Here is an 18,908-nt window from a genome sequence, read left to right as displayed (position 1 = left end):
TATTTTGGATCGAAATGTTGCAAAGCATTATTAAATTGTAACATTTGGTGACTTTAAACCTCATATTAGAATATCCGAGGAACACAGTTGGTAAAGGATCGCTGTCTTTCAAAACGAAAAGTGCAGTATGTTATTGTAACAGGCTCTATTGCACTGAGTCACTTCTATGACACCCGGTTCCATTTCGTTGTATTTACTTAAGGGTGATCACATAATTCCTGCTTAGGCACACTTGGTTCCTAACGCCTACACAGTGATCAACAGTGTTCCGAATCGATAATCGGCTAAGGTCATTATCAGCGCCGTTGAATGTATTAAACTTGATTAAAAGGAAAAAAAGGTTCAGAGCGCAGAGTTGAAATACACACCGAGCCCGGGAGCCAGGGAAACGTTACAGTAGTTGTAATTGTTGTCAGAAGCGGTGTACCAGTCGGGAATGTATGTTGGTGTTTATTGCGAATTTTATTTTTCCCGCCGATATCTGGGCGACTCTCATTGTGTGGCTCATTTGTCATCACCAAATCCCCCACTTTTATATTGAAAAAAAAAATACAATGTATCTATATATATATATATTCCATGTATAATCAAATAAAATAAAAAAAATAAAAATTCAACTATTGTCGTTGGGTCATTACGTTGCATCATAACAAATATTCACCACAACGTAGCGGAGTGGTTTAGTTCTCTAATCAAGCTCAATCGATACACTAGTTATTAACGAAGAAAACAATACCAAAGGAGCAATTAATATAAATCTAAACATAAAATAAGATACTCTAGTAATGAACGATATGAAAACAATAAAAAAAGGGGTGTGATTATGAAGGAAAGGCAAGGCGAGCCACGACTCCGCCTTTAAGTGCAAGTCACCCATCAGGTCCGCTCTACCAGTTGATAAAAGCCGGCTGACAGAGCTTTTGCTTATTCCTACTGATCGCAAGATTTTTGAGAATGTCTGGAAGAGGCAAAGGCGGAAAGGGGCTTGGCAAAGGAGGCGCTAAGCGCCACAGGAAGGTTCTTCGTGACAACATCCAGGGCATCACCAAGCCCGCCATCCGTCGTCTAGCTAGGCGAGGGGGTGTTAAGCGTATCTCTGGACTCATCTACGAGGAGACTCGTGGAGTGCTGAAGGTGTTTCTGGAGAATGTGATTCGTGATGCCGTCACCTACACCGAACACGCCAAGAGGAAGACCGTGACCGCTATGGACGTGGTCTATGCTCTGAAACGCCAGGGCCGCACTCTCTATGGGTTCGGGGGTTAAATTCTCAGGCGCATCTCGTGCAGTCACGCACACACAAAGGCCCTTTTCAGGGCCACCCATCTTTTCTACGAGAGCGCTGTTACAACCTCCCTATGTAACGTGGCTATGTGCCGGGTTGATTCGTCCCCTCACGCTAGAGGGATATGCTAGTGGATGCTGACAGTGAGGTGGGTGGCAGATGCAGTGGTTCTAGTCTAGTGTCGGTGAACTAGAGATGGGCAAAACTGATCTTTTCGCGGACCTGGGTCGACCTGGGTCGGTCAGTGAAAAGATCTAGATCCTTTGGGCGGCTCTGCGGCTCACTTTGTGTAAAAAAGACAGTTATTTATGGTTTGAGTTAGTGTACCATACCTCCCAACATGACCCTTTCCAGGAGGGACACAATGCTCTGTTTCTGGACTTCCCTCTTAATGTTTGATTGTTATTACCTGTGTGGAAACACCTTTCTTACCCATTTACCTGTTTAGAACAGGTAATAGCAATCATTCGTTAAGAGGGAAGTCCAGAAACAGAGCAAAGTCGTAGGTCAGAGATGGGGAACCTTTGGCCCTCCAGCTGTTGTTGGACTACACATCCCAGCATGCCCTGCTACAATTTGCTATTTGGCCATGATAACACTGTTGCAGGGAATGCTGGGATGTGTAGTCCAACAACAGCTGGGGCCAAAGGTTCTCTAACCCTGACCTAGGTGGTGCACTTAACATAGATAGTCGTTTGGTCGACTGATCTAGGTCGACATTAGGTCAACAACACTAGATCGACATGCTGAAAGGTCGACGTGGAACAAGATCGACATGGTTATAGGTCAACATGAGGAAGGTCGACAGGTCATAAGGTCGACATGGGGATTTTCACTGTTTTTTGAGCCGACATGTGCCGACAGGCGGTATTTCATGCCCTACCTTCCACTAGGGCATGGAGTGAGATTATAATAGTGTGGCGAGCGAAGTGAGACACTGTGCCCAAAGCATTGCGAGCGATGCGAGGGTCCGATTCTCACTTCCAACTGTGTCCATGTCAACTGTGTTGACATTCGGGTCAAAAAACAGCGAAAACCCCATGTCGACCTTATGACCTTCCTCATGTCATCCTAACGTCCATGTCTACCTTTTCCCATGTCAACCTTTTCCCATGTCGACCTTTCTGCATGTCGACCTAGTGACTGTCTGACCAACGCTTGTCTGACGAACAATCCAGTTCCCAGGACCTGGGTAGAAGTCCCGTGTAAAGGGACACGGCGTGTCCCATTTACACTGCCGCTGACAGGGGTCTGACCCGCTGAAGACCCGGGGTTTTGCAGCGGTGTAAAAGGGGTATTAATTTGCTCGTTGCCAAGGGAGACTAAATTTGCTCATTGCCGAGCCCCCCCTCCCCCCCCCAAATGAAAGTTAAAAGAAGGCCCCCTCCCCCTCCAAATTAAAGTTAAATGTACTACACAGCCCAGCAAAGAGAGATCTAGTAAAAAAAAAAAAAACACATGTGCACTGCCTAATTTATGTCTGTGTGTCTGTGTGTTCATACTTCTACTACACACCTTTCTGTGATACTACTGGTGAACTCAGGTGAAGCAATCTTGAAATGCCTGCCAGTGCCAATGCCTCTGCTCTGCTTAGTCTGCTGTTGATGTGTAGTCACCAGACCTCCCTCAGGGCTTCCAGATTCAGAAGAATCTAGATCTGCACGTGACACAGCAGCAGCAGCAGCAGCAGCACAAGCAGCCAATTAGAAGAAAATATCTCAGCTGCCAAAGGGGGCAGTGCTGAGCTCAAGCAATGCAATGTGCATTGTATTGTATGTAATGCTAAGCGAAACCGATCCGGATCACCATTTTGGGATCGGCGGCTCGCTCGTTCTTTTGATGGATCCGTTCAAAAGAACCGGATCGTTCGCGAACGACACATCTCTACGGTGAACGTGTAGTTTCGCAACCCGCAATTTGTTGAAAAGGTTACACTATAAACCCTGCTGCTTAGCGACCACTTGCACAGCAGCATATAACTTTTACAGAGAATTGTGTTTTAAAAGGGGCACGAGGAAAGCAGATTGAAGAATGATCCAGTCCGCCTTCTCTGCGATTTACTGAACTATTTACCGTATATAGCCTTGCACCACACGGTTTGCTGCAGTTATTCCAGCTGGGGATAATAAAACACGATGCTGAGCTAGAGAGTTCTATAGTGGTGAATCGCACACCTTCCCTGCCACAGATTGAGCTTGCCCTTACAGAAGATTTAGGGCAGAACCGGCTGGGATGTATGGTGCCACGGTTTACAGTGATTTCAGCCCCTGGAAAGTGGGCAGGACTAATCAGCGGGATTTTTGAAAAATGTAATGGCTCCACTTTCAGCCAATCGTTGAAAGGTGCATATCAACTTCTAGGTATCAGCGTGCGGCACAAAGCATAAGTTCCCCTCCGACCTTTGTCTGTAGATACCATTTTTTTGGGTATCACTGTGTTCACTTGAAAAGCGCACAAAAACTTGCTGCGCTATGAAACTGTTAATAAATAAAGAGAGCTGGTACGTAACTTTTATTAATCCCACTTTCCAGCATATCTGTAGAACTGTGTAGTGACTGAATTGAATGGGCACACTGGAACAGGCTGGCATCGCTGACTGTTGATTACCTACTGAAGGGCGCAGCCATCAGGCCACACCGCGCGCTTACAGCTCTGTCGAGAGAGGGTGGGTGGCTCTGAAAAGAGCCTTTTGGGGGAGAACAAGGGAGGGAGCGAGGATGCGTCTGCTTAGCCATTACTTCTTTGCCGCAGCTTTCTTGGGCTTGGCTGCCTTCTTGGCCGGGCTTTTTGCGGCTTTGGGTTTCGCTGCCTTCTTGGCCGGACTCTTGGCGGCTTTGGGTTTCGCCGCCTTCTTGGCAGGACTCTTGGCGGCCGCCTTCTTCGGCTTCACCGCTTTAGGCTTCTTTGGGCTTTTGGCAACAGCCGCTTTTGTGGGTTTCTTCACCTTCTTCGGGCTCTTGGCTGCACTCGGAGCTTTCTTGGGCTTTTTCGGGGATTTGGCCACTTTCTTTGCAGCAGGTTTCTTGGGCTTCAGAGACGTCTGGGCGACCTTCTTGCTCTCCGCCTGCTTCTTATTGAGCTTGAAGGAGCCGGAAGCGCCGGTGCCTTTCACCTGGGTGAGAGTTCCTTTGGTGACCAAACTTTTCACGCCCAGCTTCACGCGGCTGTTGTTCTTCTCCACATCGTAGCCTCCGGCAGCAAGAGCCTTCTTCAGGGCAGCAAGAGAAACCCCACTGCGCTCTTTGGAGGCGGCCACGGTTTTCACAATCAGCTCGGAGACGCTGGGTCCAGATGGCTTGGCGCTTTTCTTTGCTCCTCCAGCAGCCTTCTTTGGCTGCCTCTTCTTTTTGGCTGCGCCCTCTGAAGGAGGGACAGCGGCGGCGGCGGGTGCAGTCTCTGCCATCTTACGGAATCGGAACAGCAGAAAAAAAATGCGGTATAGTAGTTAAATCTAGAGATGGCTAGTGAATCGTTGTCTCGACTCAGTGTCTCGAAACATTCAGCTGACTGCATGATTCGAGATATTCACTGTTGGCTGAGTCGGGACAGCAGCAGCAGCACACTGAATCTATGTTGGTAATTATATTATTAACAATCATTGTTTAAGCAGCTGCCTGCCTCTGCCAGATGAACTGCACAATCATTATTAAAGCTGGTTCAGTTACTAAGCAGCAGCAAGGGACTGAGCCTCTGCAGCTCCCTAATGTGTTGTGAGCCTTGCACTGTCTCTCTGTGCCTGCTGCAATTCCAAATGAGTTGTGATCCCAGCCACTGTCTTATTTCCTGTCTTCCCTGCACACTCAGTGACTGAGCCTCTGCAACTCCCTGAGTTTGCTGTGAGCCCTGCACTGTCTCCCTGTGCCTGCAATTCCACACTACTCATGAGCCCAGCCACTGACTAACTTCCTGTCTGCCTGCACACAGCACACACTGAGGGACAGAGACTCTGCAAGTCCCTGAGTGTGCTGTGAGCCCTGCACTGTCTCCCTGTGCCTGTAATTCCATATGAGTCGTGACTCGAGAGTCGAGTCACTGTCTCAACACACTTTACTGAGCTGAGCCGTGCGGCTCAACTCATTCCAATGAATCGTACTGCCCATCTCTAGTTAAATCGCAATGCCCCAATCTGCTGATGTCTCTTATATAACCTGCCTGATGTGCTGTGATTGGCTCCCTTACAGTTGAGCGTTCTGTGCTCCCATTGGCGGAACAATCAGGCGTGTGAACCCTTCCCTGTGTTATGAGTTTGTGACGATCTGCTCTCACCCTGTGTTTCGCTAGCGCAGAAAAAGAGTGTTTTCTATAGCATAAGATGGACAGAGGACCGGCTCTCTCAGCCACCCTCGTACTTCAAGATCCCCCCTAACACCGTATGGCCACTGCTAGTTTAGTCGGTAACAAGGAGGCCAGGATTAGCCAGTGGCAGCTCTCCCGCACCAGGCTAGATGAGCCTAGCATGGAACACATCTCTCTTCTTCTGTGAGTCGAATATGTTCATTCGGGAATTTTTTGCCTACTCCTGGTCCTGGTGATGACAAAGGTGGTCTGCGGAAGACTCGGTGCAGGACAGGGCACATATTAAAACACATTTAGATGGTGTGTGAGCTCCTGTACACACAGTAGGATAACACAGGCAGGTGGCAGCAAGGTACTGGCACTCTTGTCTAAAGAAATGAAGCTACTATGACAAGGTCAGAATGCCTACTAGACTCAGCTGCTGGGATTTTTGTTTTGATTGTAGGTAGTCCGGTTGGCACTCTCCACAAATGATGTTATAATAACCAATACAGCTAGTACGATGTCTTTGTTTCTGCTAGGAAAAAAAAACCTCTAGCCAAGAGGAATGATGTTCCTTTTGTCGGAAGCTCAGATCATGCTTTGGTCCCAGACCTGTGGACTAAAAACTTATGTGGAAGAACTCCAATATGAGGAGTTGTCCAATACGTTGACATGACCAGGGTGCCAGACATTTGTTACATACAGCATTCATTGTTCACCTAGCAGTGAGGTTAGCCGACATCCACACTCCATAAGAGCTCTTGGAGACCGCAAGGCTCTTTATTTTTAACCTAACGGAGGTCTCCATCCTGCTGCCTGCGGGTTGGTCCAAACCCATTCTGGGATATTTACAATGGATTTACACAACAACAACTTTTATTTATATATATTTACATTTGAACAGTTGAAGACAGAGTTGGAATCGGAGCATGAGTATATTGCAGCGCGTGTTTTAATCCCAAAATGCATGCCAGGAGCGCCATACTCAAACAGTAGTGGCAGTCAGGAGATCAGATTAGGAGATGTAGATGGTAGGAAGCAGAATGTGAGCTAAGCCTGATGACCTTCCACTTTAGGGCTCTGCAATTAGGGAAAATATAGAGGACAAAACATGATGGCCAAACAACGGTTGCGTTGGGAAACAGGAGAACAGGTGAGGAAACTAGAAATCCGTACCATGGATACACCGTAGTTATCCCCCTTACTTGTTGTGTAAGTGATATATTATTTACATGTAATCGACATGCTAAATAGTTTGAACATGTCATCATTTTGAACGTGTTAACAGTCTGACAAAAGATGTTTGCAGGTGGGGTTTTGTGAGACTGCGCACTAAGTGCGTTGGTGCGAGGTTAGCTGCTAGAAATGAACAGGTGATCGGCCTGTGAATTTTGCCAATATAACAGGGAATTTTCTGCGCTTCACCCCTAATGTATTAAAAAAACTGAGGATATGTGTTGGTTTATTTATGTATTAAACCAACACATATCATTATTTTTTTTTTTTTAATTCATTAGGGTTGAAGCGCAGAAAATTCCCTGTCATATTGACAAAAGATGTTGACTGCTTAGCCTTTGGAGACGGTTGCGGAAGAAATACAGCTTAATTTTCACAGGTCTAGTAACCATGTTGGAACTGCACCCCCAAATGATCTTCTGACTGTGTTTGTATCTGTAATTGGTCCATCGCCAATACCCCCTCCCCACACCATGTTTATCGTTGAGAAGACTGGGAGCCGCTGTTTGACTGATATTGGCAAATGTCACGGAATTCCAGAGGGCATCGGAGCAGATAAATAAAGGTGAGGAGAGTCCCGATACATTGTGATATGACAGAGAGATCATTTCAAGTCCACGGAAAATGTACTGCAAAATAAAGAATTATGTGAAGATACATATAATCTAGTAACGAAAACAGAACGATGCTATTGATGGTAAACGCTATGATCCAAGTCAAGTAGTTAAATTATTATATCCACCGAGAAACCCTTTCTTGAAAACCTCCCTTACTATCCAGATACAAAATAGTCCTCTTTGTTCCAAATGTACTTTCTCATATGAGTATTTAGGATGTGGTCAAAAAGTGATACTTTGGTAGAAATTGTGTCCACTAATGTTTCCAACTTAATCCATACATTTGTAACAGTTGTACAATAAAATAGTCTCTGTTACTCATTTGTATCAAATAGCTTTGGATGCACGCTGCAGTTCTGATTGTGCTTAATTCTAAAGCTAATGTCAATATGAAATCTGAGACCTAGATTGTAAAGGTCACCAGAACATAACTGGTCACCTCAATGTTCCAATAGTCGCATGATGATCATCCTTTTACTACTGTAAAATGCGCACGTTGTTCAGACAACATATATATATATATATATATATATATATATATATATATATATATATATATATATATATATATATATATATATATATATATATATAGAGAGAGAGATAGATAAATACTGATTAGAATGCCATCATATTAAGTGATACCTATATACTATGACTCCACGAGCGATAGTGACGAGAAGTACATGTACTGCAAGCAACTCTATCCCTGCCGATGGACAGCGTGATCGCGTTCTCTGCTGCAGCCGCTTCTCATAACCGCGTGTTTCCCACATCTATATTGGGTACAAGGAGCTACATGTGTTGCGCTGTGACCGGATCGTGTGGCCTGAGATCTCACAGCGGAAGTGAGACATCCAACCTAAAAGCGTCACACTGTCTCTGCTGCTGGTTGAACAGGCACATGTCCCAACGCTGTAAATTAACATTTTCTGGGGGGTTATATTTATGGAAACACAGGCAATCTTGGCGGTTTTTTTTTTTTTTTTTTCAAACTGCATAAAATATGCCACGGCCAATCAGGACGAAGGGCGGCTTTATTTCCGTCAAATGACAGCGTAGCCCAGTGTATAAATAGAGTTGTAGCAAGGGGTAATGCATTTCGCCCTTCTTCTTCTTCTTCTTTGCAACCTTCTCAGAGAAACCAAGGATGGCCAGGACCAAGCAGACGGCTCGTAAGTCCACTGGCGGGAAAGCTCCCCGCAAGCAGCTTGCAACCAAGGCTGCCCGGAAAAGCGCTCCAGCTACCGGCGGCGTGAAGAAGCCTCATCGCTACAGGCCAGGTACCGTTGCCCTCCGCGAGATCCGCCGTTACCAGAAGTCCACAGAGCTGCTGATCCGCAAGTTGCCCTTCCAGCGCCTGGTGCGTGAGATCGCCCAGGACTTCAAGACCGACCTTCGCTTCCAGAGCTCTGCCGTCATGGCCCTGCAAGAGGCCAGCGAGGCTTACCTGGTGGGGCTCTTCGAGGACACCAACCTGTGCGCTATCCACGCCAAGAGGGTGACCATCATGCCCAAAGACATCCAGCTGGCCCGCAGGATCCGAGGGGAGAGGGCATAGAGATATTCGGCACTCCTGTACATGCAACGACACAAAGGCTCTTTTCAGAGCCACCAAATCTTTCTATAAAACGAGCTGAAGCCGAAGTTTCATAACAATATTTAATTTGAGTGATGTTTATATCTGGCGGTAGCCCGGGGTCCTTGAGCAGTGACTTCACAGGGGTCTCCCTTGTGGAAATGTAATGTTGATCACGTGTAAAGGGAACCACGAGCACGTTGTAGGGAAGTTTAATAAAAGCACGTTCGTCCGTGTCCTTCCCACAAAGGCATTCTATACGAGTTTAAGCATAAACTACCAAGTAGTGTTTCATGGGTAGAATGTTGTGAAAACCTCGTCGGCGGAAATCTAGAAGATCGATCTCCTTCATGAAATGCCCCACAGCCTGTAGTACTTTTATTTCAGCTTCGACTAGTTCCCTGGGCGACGGCACAAGCTCCACGAGACGGTCAAGACACTACTGGCCATCACCTTAATAAACGAGGGAACGTTACAGGTAGCAGTTTGTACAAGTTAGGTTCTCGGAGTCCCTTTTCTTTCGGCACCATCTAGCGCTACGGTAACAAGTCTACTACTAGGTACGAGAGGCATATGACATGGAGCAACCTCGCAGATCAACATGTTTTCCCCATGTACTTTCCAGTGTCAATAGCACAGCGATTACCGGTGCAGTTTGACTCCTGCCCTGCTAAATCGGTCTACCTATTACACATGAGTCAGCTCTTTAAGGTCGGGGTGGGTGGCTCTGAAAAGAGCCTTTGTGTTGTGGGGTAAAATATCTGGCAGACACGTTACTTGCTCTTAGCTGGCTTATGGCTCTCGGTCTTCTTGGGCAGCAGCACGGCCTGGATATTGGGCAGAACACCTCCCTGGGCGATGGTCACCCCACCCAGGAGCTTGTTGAGCTCTTCGTCGTTGCGCACAGCCAGCTGCAGGTGGCGGGGGATGATGCGGGTCTTCTTGTTGTCGCGGGCAGCGTTACCGGCAAGCTCCAAAATCTCAGCCGTCAGGTATTCCAGCACCGCGGCCAGATAGACCGGGGCACCGGCACCCACACGCTCCGCATAGTTTCCCTTCCTCAGCAGACGGTGAACGCGACCAACTGGGAACTGGAGACCGGCACGAGATGAGCGAGTCTTGGCCTTAGCCCGGGTCTTGCCGCCTTGTTTGCCTCTGCCGGACATGTTCGGTTGACAAATACAAAAGATTTACTTAACGAAAAGAAACGTGCACGCCGAATGTACGAGCAGGAAATACTATTAGTGCCCTCCTCTTATATATACACTCAAAAAGGTCCAGCGCTTGCTCTGTGATTGGTCTGGTTTCAAACTAACCAATGCAGATCGAGTTTATTCGCACACCAATCAGTAAATGGCAGGAGGGGTTTCGATGCCGCCTACAGTCACACGATGCTTCCAGCCAATAGTGTTGCGAGCGATGACGAGGCCTCGTTTGCATATATTGCCTACAAATAGAGCCTATCTGGCGCTGTGCGGGACACATTGTCAGCTTTGTGCAGAACCGAGTTGCCTTTACAATGCCTGATCCAGCCAAGTCTGCGCCGGCGCCCAAGAAAGGCTCTAAGAAAGCCGTGACCAAGACCCAGAAGAAGGATGGGAAGAAGCGTAGAAAGACCAGGAAGGAGAGTTACGCCATTTACGTGTACAAAGTCCTGAAGCAGGTGCACCCTGACACCGGTATCTCCTCCAAGGCTATGGGCATCATGAACTCCTTCGTTAATGATATCTTTGAGCGCATTGCTGGGGAAGCTTCCCGCCTGGCCCACTACAACAAGCGATCCACCATCACCTCCAGGGAGATCCAGACCGCCGTACGCCTGTTGCTGCCTGGAGAGCTGGCCAAGCACGCAGTGTCCGAGGGCACCAAAGCCGTCACCAAGTACACCAGCGCCAAGTAATTTCCCCTTCTTCCACCCGCACCAACACAAAGGCTCTTCTAAGAGCCACCCACCTCCTCTCTAATCGAGCTGTAACTATGATGGTTTGTGCCGCGTCCAAGCTCTCGGCATGAGTGCGAAAATGCAGGCCGATGTCCATAACTGACTTGGGACGTACCCTCTAGCTTATTGTTAACCCCACTGGTTCACAAAAAAAGCCTTTATTTACCACATGCTAGGATCTAGGTACAATTGTAGGACAGGGTCATTACATTCCATACATTGCAGATGTCTCTGGTTGCTGTAAAAAAAAAAGAAAACCTGCGACCCATAGAGCGGCAATGTTCCCCGTGTGTAGTTGCCGAATATGTAAAGAATTATTTTGGATCGAAATGTTGCAAAGCATTATTAAATTGTAACATTTGGTGACTTTAAACCTCATATTAGAATATCCGAGGAACACAGTTGGTAAAGGATCGCTGTCTTTCAAAACGAAAAGTGCAGTATGTTATTGTAACAGGCTCTATTGCACTGAGTCACTTCTATGACACCCGGTTCCATTTCGTTGTATTTACTTAAGGGTGATCACATAATTCCTGCTTAGGCACACTTGGTTCCTAACGCCTACACAGTGATCAACAGTGTTCCGAATCGATAATCGGCTAAGGTCATTATCAGCGCCGTTGAATGTATTAAACTTGATTAAAAGGAAAAAAAGGTTCAGAGCGCAGAGTTGAAATACACACCGAGCCCGGGAGCCAGGGAAACGTTACAGTAGTTGTAATTGTTGTCAGAAGCGGTGTACCAGTCGGGAATGTATGTTGGTGTTTATTGCGAATTTTATTTTTCCCGCCGATATCTGGGCGACTCTCATTGTGTGGCTCATTTGTCATCACCAAATCCCCCACTTTTATATTGAAAAAAAAAAATACAATGTATCTATATATATATATATATATTCCATGTATAATCAAATAAAATAAAAAAAATAAAAATTCAACTATTGTCGTTGGGTCATTACGTTGCATCATAACAAATATTCACCACAACGTAGCGGAGTGGTTTAGTTCTCTAATCAAGCTCAATCGATACACTAGTTATTAACGAAGAAAACAATACCAAAGGAGCAATTAATATAAATCTAAACATAAAATAAGATACTCTAGTAATGAACGATATGAAAACAATAAAAAAAGGGGTGTGATTATGAAGGAAAGGCAAGGCGAGCCACGACTCCGCCTTTAAGTGCAAGTCACCCATCAGGTCCGCTCTACCAGTTGATAAAAGCCGGCTGACAGAGCTTTTGCTTATTCCTACTGATCGCAAGATTTTTGAGAATGTCTGGAAGAGGCAAAGGCGGAAAGGGGCTTGGCAAAGGAGGCGCTAAGCGCCACAGGAAGGTTCTTCGTGACAACATCCAGGGCATCACCAAGCCCGCCATCCGTCGTCTAGCTAGGCGAGGGGGTGTTAAGCGTATCTCTGGACTCATCTACGAGGAGACTCGTGGAGTGCTGAAGGTGTTTCTGGAGAATGTGATTCGTGATGCCGTCACCTACACCGAACACGCCAAGAGGAAGACCGTGACCGCTATGGACGTGGTCTATGCTCTGAAACGCCAGGGCCGCACTCTCTATGGGTTCGGGGGTTAAATTCTCAGGCGCATCTCGTGCAGTCACGCACACACAAAGGCCCTTTTCAGGGCCACCCATCTTTTCTACGAGAGCGCTGTTACAACCTCCCTATGTAACGTGGCTATGTGCCGGGTTGATTCGTCCCCTCACGCTAGAGGGATATGCTAGTGGATGCTGACAGTGAGGTGGGTGGCAGATGCAGTGGTTCTAGTCTAGTGTCGGTGAACGTGTAGTTTCGCAACCCGCAATTTGTTGAAAAGGTTACACTATAAACCCTGCTGCTTAGCGACCACTTGCACAGCAGCATATAACTTTTACAGAGAATTGTGTTTTAAAAGGGGCACGAGGAAAGCAGATTGAAGAATGATCCAGTCCGCCTTCTCTGCGATTTACTGAACTATTTACCGTATATAGCCTTGCACCACACGGTTTGCTGCAGTTATTCCAGCTGGGGATAATAAAACACGATGCTGAGCTAGAGAGTTCTATAGTGGTGAATCGCACACCTTCCCTGCCACAGATTGAGCTTGCCCTTACAGAAGATTTAGGGCAGAACCGGCTGGGATGTATGGTGCCACGGTTTACAGTGATTTCAGCCCCTGGAAAGTGGGCAGGACTAATCAGCGGGATTTTTGAAAAATGTAATGGCTCCACTTTCAGCCAATCGTTGAAAGGTGCATATCAACTTCTAGGTATCAGCGTGCGGCACAAAGCATAAGTTCCCCTCCGACCTTTGTCTGTAGATACCATTTTTTTGGGTATCACTGTGTTCACTTGAAAAGCGCACAAAAACTTGCTGCGCTATGAAACTGTTAATAAATAAAGAGAGCTGGTACGTAACTTTTATTAATCCCACTTTCCAGCATATCTGTAGAACTGTGTAGTGACTGAATTGAATGGGCACACTGGAACAGGCTGGCATCGCTGACTGTTGATTACCTACTGAAGGGCGCAGCCATCAGGCCACACCGCGCGCTTACAGCTCTGTCGAGAGAGGGTGGGTGGCTCTGAAAAGAGCCTTTTGGGGGAGAACAAGGGAGGGAGCGAGGATGCGTCTGCTCAGCCATTACTTCTTTGCCGCAGCTTTCTTGGGCTTGGCTGCCTTCTTGGCCGGGCTTTTTGCGGCTTTGGGTTTCGCTGCCTTCTTGGCCGGACTCTTGGCGGCTTTGGGTTTCGCCGCCTTCTTGGCAGGACTCTTGGCGGCCACCTTCTTCGGCTTCACCGCTTTAGGCTTCTTTGGGCTTTTGGCAACAGCCGCTTTTGTGGGTTTCTTCACCTTCTTCGGGCTCTTGGCTGCACTCTGAGCTTTCTTGGGCTTTTTCGGGGATTTGGCCACTTTCTTTGCAGCAGGTTTCTTGGGCTTCAGAGACGTCTGGGCGACCTTCTTGCTCTCCGCCTGCTTCTTATTGAGCTTGAAGGAGCCGGAAGCGCCGGTGCCTTTCACCTGGGTGAGAGTTCCTTTGGTGACCAAACTTTTCACGCCCAGCTTCACGCGGCTGTTGTTCTTCTCCACATCGTAGCCTCCGGCAGCAAGAGCCTTCTTCAGGGCAGCAAGAGAAACCCCACTGCGCTCTTTGGAGGCGGCCACGGTTTTCACAATCAGCTCGGAGACGCTGGGTCCAGATGGCTTGGCGCTTTTCTTTGCTCCTCCAGCAGCCTTCTTTGGCTGCCTCTTCTTTTTGGCTGCGCCCTCTGAAGGAGGGACAGCGGCGGCGGCGGCGGCGGGTGCAGTCTCTGCCATCTTACGGAATCGGAACAGCAGAAAAAAAATGCGGTATAGTAGTTAAATCGCAATGCCCCAATCTGCTGATGTCTCTTATATAACCTGCCTGATGTGCTGTGATTGGCTCCCTTACAGTTGAGCGTTCTGTGCTCCCATTGGCGGAACAAGCAGGCGTGTGAACCCTTCCCTGTGTTATGAGTTTGTGACGATCTGCTCTCACCCTGTGTTTCGCTAGCGCAGAAAAAGAGTGTTTTCTATAGCATAAGATGGACAGAGGACCGGCTCTCTCAGCCACCCTCGTACTTCAAGATCCCCCCTAACACCGTATGGCCACTGCTAGTTTAGTCGGTAACAAGGAGGCCAGGATTAGCCAGTGGCAGCTCTCCCGCACCAGGCTAGATGAGCCTAGCATGGAACACATCTCTCTTCTTCTGTGAGTCGAATATGTCCATTCGGGAATTTTTTGCCTACTCCTGGTCCTGGTGATGACAAAGGTGGTCTGCGGAAGACTCGGTGCAGGACAGGGCACATATTAAAACACATTTAGATGGTGTGTGAGCTCCTGTACACACAGTAGGATAACACAGGCAGGTGGCAGCAAGGTACTGGCACTCTTGTCTAAAGAAATGAAGCTACTATGACAAGGTCAGAATGCCTACTAGACTCAGCTGCTGGGATTTTTGTTTTGATTGTAGGTAGTCCGGTTGGCACTCTCCACAAATGATGTTATAATAACCAATACAGCTAGTACGATGTCTTTGTTTCTGCTAGGAAAAAAAAACCTCTAGCCAAGAGGAATGATGTTCCTTTTGTCGGAAGCTCAGATCATGCTTTGGTCCCAGACCTGTGGACTAAAAACTTATGTGGAAGAACTCCAATATGAGGAGTTGTCCAATACGTTGACATGACCAGGGTGCCAGACATTTGTTACATACAGCATTCATTGTTCACCTAGCAGTGAGGTTAGCCGACATCCACACTCCATAAGAGCTCTTGGAGACCGCAAGGCCCTTTATTTTTAACCTAACGGAGGTCTCCATCCTGCTGCCTGCGGGTTGGTCCAAACCCATTCTGGGATATTTACAATGGATTTACACAACAACAACTTTTATTTATATATATTTACATTTGAACAGTTGAAGACAGAGTTGGAATCGGAGCATGAGTATATTGCAGCGCGTGTTTTAATCCCAAAATGCATGCCAGGAGCGCCATACTCAAACAGTAGTGGCAGTCAGGAGATCAGATTAGGAGATGTAGATGGTAGGAAGCAGAATGTGAGCTAAGCCTGATGACCTTCCACTTTAGGGCCTTGCAATTAGGGAAAATATAGAGGACAAAACATGATGGCCAAACAACGGTTGCGTTGGGAAACAGGAGAACAGGTGAGGAAACTAGAAATCCGTACCATGGATACACCGTAGTTATCCCCCTTACTTGTTGTGTAAGTGATATATTATTTACATGTAATCGACATGCTAAATAGTTTGAACATGTGTGGTAAACCGAAATGGCCAGGAACCCCTTTACCTTGCACTCTGTAATTCCCGTCTTCGTCTCTTCGTAACGGACACTGGACAAGAACCAGACCAAGCAAATGGTGCAACAGAATTTATTTAAGATTAAATAGGATACTTGAGGTCGGGTAACAGGCCGGGCTACCTAGGACATAGATTACACTGAAAGGGGTGCACCGTAATACAATAAGGTCACAATAATAAAATAAAGCACGTCTGAATACATATATGCACCGTCTCGTTCTATAACCGACTATAATAACTTTAGGTAGACACAATTCTAATATCAGTCACGGTTATCACTTTGTAGCAATATAAGGTAATTAGCAATCACAATAACTTACACAGGATTATTAAACTATCAGCTTCACAATGCGAGTTAACATCACACAATATCTCTTTACGGTAAACGATACTATTCTACTGGGTACCCAGTTCCTATTTTAAACACTGTCTCAAAGACAGACCTATGCATAGGTATTTAGAGTTCGCTGGAGGCCTCTTGTAGTCACTGCATTAGGATAACAGTCCTCCTCATAGAAAAGGGTAAACGTTTGGTGAGGCAATGTCCCGGATAAAAGGGGAAAACTGTACTCCTTATGGCTCCAAAGGTAGTGACACTACCAAGTTTACGCCACAAGATGGCGCTGTTGTTTCCTTTGGAAGAACTAACTGCACTCTGTATAGTGTAGATTTCTGACTTTACAGCGCAGGGGCCAGGTCTTTGCTCAATCAATATAAGTACTGAGACTCTCAGTGGCTGTGGGTCTCTGCGGCAGTCAATCGGTGCCCAACGCTGTATGATCTGGGGCCACTATGTGACACAAAGGGGCTCCTCTGAACTTAGAGGTAAGGGTACCCCCAAGGTGAGTGAGAGTCAGTGTGCAGCCTGGGGAGGGGCGACTGTGGGGCGACTGTTAGGGTCTCTGGCTGAGGAGTATGGGAGTCCGCCCCTGTTTCTGGCCTGCCCTGGCTTAGGAGAGTGTCTCTGTGGTGGGGCCACTACGGTAGGTAGCGTTAAGGTTCTGGTATGGCCAGGGTCAGCAGGGTCGTGCTGGGCTGAGGCTGCTGTGCAGCACTTACTGTTAGTTGCGGCACCTGCCGTTGTGGATAGCTGCGGAACTCTCCCAGGCTCTTGGTGAGTCTAGCAGGGGGACTGCGGCGCTGCTGCGGCCACGTCACTCTCTTCGGCAGCCCTGGTCCACTGGTCACTGCGGCTGCTGCGGTGGGGTCGGCGTCGGGCAGTCCGTCAATCACCGCCGGGTCTCAGGTCACTGTGCGGCGGCTGTGGGGATCGTGCGCCTCTCTCTCTTGCTGCTGCGGGGGGGGGCTCCTTGATGACGCGGCTCGATGCTGCGGCTGGTCTCTCACGCCGCCGGGTCTCCTCCTGGCTCCCGCTGTCCGTCACACGTGCCCGGCTCTGCCTCTCTCGTCTCTGCCGGACTTCTGCTCGCCTCACACGCTGGCCTCCGACTTCTCTCTAGGCAGCTCCCGCACGCACGCTGCCCAGGTCAGTGCTTCCTTCACTCGCTCCTTTCGCGCGCTGGGGCCAAGGAACACCCCTCTCTCCTCTCGCTCCCGGTTCCTCCAATCATGGGGCATCTCCTCCCCTCTTCCTTTCGCGCCCTGCTTCAGCTGCAGGATTAACCCTGTGTGGCCCTGCTGTAATGTGACTGCCTGGGATACGGTTGCCTAGCAACTCTTCTGTGGGGTACTACATGGCCATGTCTTGGGGCAGCACCCCAGAGTACACACAGGGTCTGGGGTGTCACATGTCATCATTTTGAACGTGTTAACAGTCTGACAAAAGATGTTTGCAGGTGGGGTTTTGTGAGACTGCGCACTAAGTGCGTTGGTGCGAGGTTAGCTGCTAGAAATGAACAGGTGATCGGCCTGTGAATTTTGCCAATATAACAGGGAATTTTCTGCGCTTCACCCCTAATGTATTAAAAAAACTGAGGATATGTGTTGGTTTATTTATGTATTAAACCAACACATATCCTCATTTTTTTTTTAATTCATTAGGGTTGAAGCGCAGAAAATTCCCTGTCATATTGACAAAAGATGTTGACTGCTTAGCCTTTGGAGACGGTTGCGGAAGAAATACAGCTTAATTTTCACAGGTCTAGTAACCATGTTGGAACTGCACCCCCAAATGATCTTCTGACTGTGTTTGTATCTGTAATTGGTCCATCGCCAATACCCCCTCCCCACACCATGTTTATCGTTGAGAAGACTGGGAGCCGCTGTTTGACTGATATTGGCAAATGTCACGGAATTCAAGAGGGCATCGGAGCAGATAAATAAAGGTGAGGAGAGTCCCGATACATTGTGATATGACAGAGAGATCATTTCAAGTCCACGGAAAATGTACTGCAAAATAAAGAATTATGTGAAGATACATATAATCTAGTAACGAAAACAGAACGATGCTATTGATGGTAAACGCTATGATCCAAGTCAAGTAGTTAAATTATTATATCCACCGAGAAACCCTTTCTTGAAAACCTCCCTTACTATCCAGATACAAAATAGTCCTCTTTGTTCCAAATGTACTTTCTCATATGAGTATTTAGGATGTGGTCAAAAAGTGATACTTTGGTAGAAATTGTGTCCACTAATGTTTCCAACTTAATCCATACATTTGTAACAGTTGTACAATAAAATAGTCTCTGTTACTCATTTGTATCAAATAGCTTTGGATGCACGCTGCAGTTCTGATTGTGCTTAATTCTAAAGCTAATGTCAATATGAAATCTGAGACCTAGATTGTAAAGGTCACCAGAACATAACTGGTCACCTCAATGCTCCAATAGTCGCATGATGATCATCCTTTTACTACTGTAAAATGCGCACGTTGTTCAGACATATATATATATATATATATATATATATATATATATATATATATATATATATATATATATATATATATAGATAAATACTGATTAGAATGCCATCATATTAAGTGATACCTATATACTATGACTCCACGAGCGATAGTGACGAGAAGTACATGTACTGCAAGCAACTCTATCCCTGCCGATGGACAGCGTGATCGCGTTCTCTGCTGCAGCCGCTTCTCATAACCGCGTGTTTCCCACATCTATATTGGGTACAAGGAGCTACATGTTTGTTCTTCGGGAGGCTTGCCACCTAACAA

At 47.1% G+C, this 18,908-nt stretch overlaps 4 protein-coding genes and 1 pseudogene across 4 annotated transcripts; 2 read left to right on the top strand and 3 right to left on the bottom strand.

Moving 5' to 3' along the window:
* Positions 1 to 4,019: 4,019 nt before the first annotated feature.
* Positions 4,020 to 4,724, bottom strand: LOC146072736 (histone H1.11L-like). Its single transcript, XM_083179931.1, has one exon. It carries the CDS (start codon positions 4,686 to 4,688, stop codon positions 4,020 to 4,022), a length of 669 nt encoding a protein of 222 aa, XP_083036057.1. The 5' UTR covers positions 4,689 to 4,724.
* Positions 4,725 to 8,566: 3,842 nt separating this feature from the next.
* On the top strand, positions 8,567 to 8,977 carry LOC146072734 (histone H3). Its single transcript, XM_083179930.1, has one exon. It carries the CDS (start codon positions 8,567 to 8,569, stop codon positions 8,975 to 8,977), a length of 411 nt encoding a protein of 136 aa, XP_083036056.1.
* Positions 8,978 to 9,768: 791 nt separating this feature from the next.
* On the bottom strand, positions 9,769 to 10,161 carry LOC146073190 (histone H2A type 1). The gene has a single exon (XM_083180375.1). The coding sequence runs from the start codon at positions 10,159 to 10,161 to the stop codon at positions 9,769 to 9,771; it is 393 nt and encodes a 130-aa protein (XP_083036501.1).
* A 316-nt stretch (positions 10,162 to 10,477) lies between these two features.
* LOC146072733 (histone H2B 1.1) lies at positions 10,478 to 10,947 on the top strand. Its single transcript, XM_083179929.1, has one exon. The coding sequence runs from the start codon at positions 10,515 to 10,517 to the stop codon at positions 10,893 to 10,895; it is 381 nt and encodes a 126-aa protein (XP_083036055.1). The 5' UTR covers positions 10,478 to 10,514; the 3' UTR covers positions 10,896 to 10,947.
* A 2,388-nt stretch (positions 10,948 to 13,335) lies between these two features.
* Positions 13,336 to 14,246, bottom strand: LOC146072732 (histone H1C pseudogene; annotated as a pseudogene).
* Positions 14,247 to 18,908: the final 4,662 nt, after the last annotated feature.

Source organism: Crinia signifera, chromosome 4, assembly GCF_055691185.1.
Source record: "Crinia signifera chromosome 4, ASM5569118v1, whole genome shotgun sequence".
Lineage (NCBI taxonomy): Eukaryota > Metazoa > Chordata > Amphibia > Anura > Myobatrachidae > Crinia > Crinia signifera.
This window is presented reverse-complemented; position numbering and strand designations above follow the sequence as displayed.

What these genes read in the sequence shown, in the direction of transcription:
- LOC146072736 (XM_083179931.1), bottom strand. Translation starts at nt 4,688, where the DNA reads ATGGCAGAGACTGCACCCGCCGCCGCCGCTGTCCCTCCTTCAGAGGGC.
- LOC146072734 (XM_083179930.1), top strand. Translation starts at nt 8,567, where the DNA reads ATGGCCAGGACCAAGCAGACGGCTCGTAAGTCCACTGGCGGGAAAGCT.
- LOC146073190 (XM_083180375.1), bottom strand. Translation starts at nt 10,161, where the DNA reads ATGTCCGGCAGAGGCAAACAAGGCGGCAAGACCCGGGCTAAGGCCAAG.
- LOC146072733 (XM_083179929.1), top strand. Translation starts at nt 10,515, where the DNA reads ATGCCTGATCCAGCCAAGTCTGCGCCGGCGCCCAAGAAAGGCTCTAAG.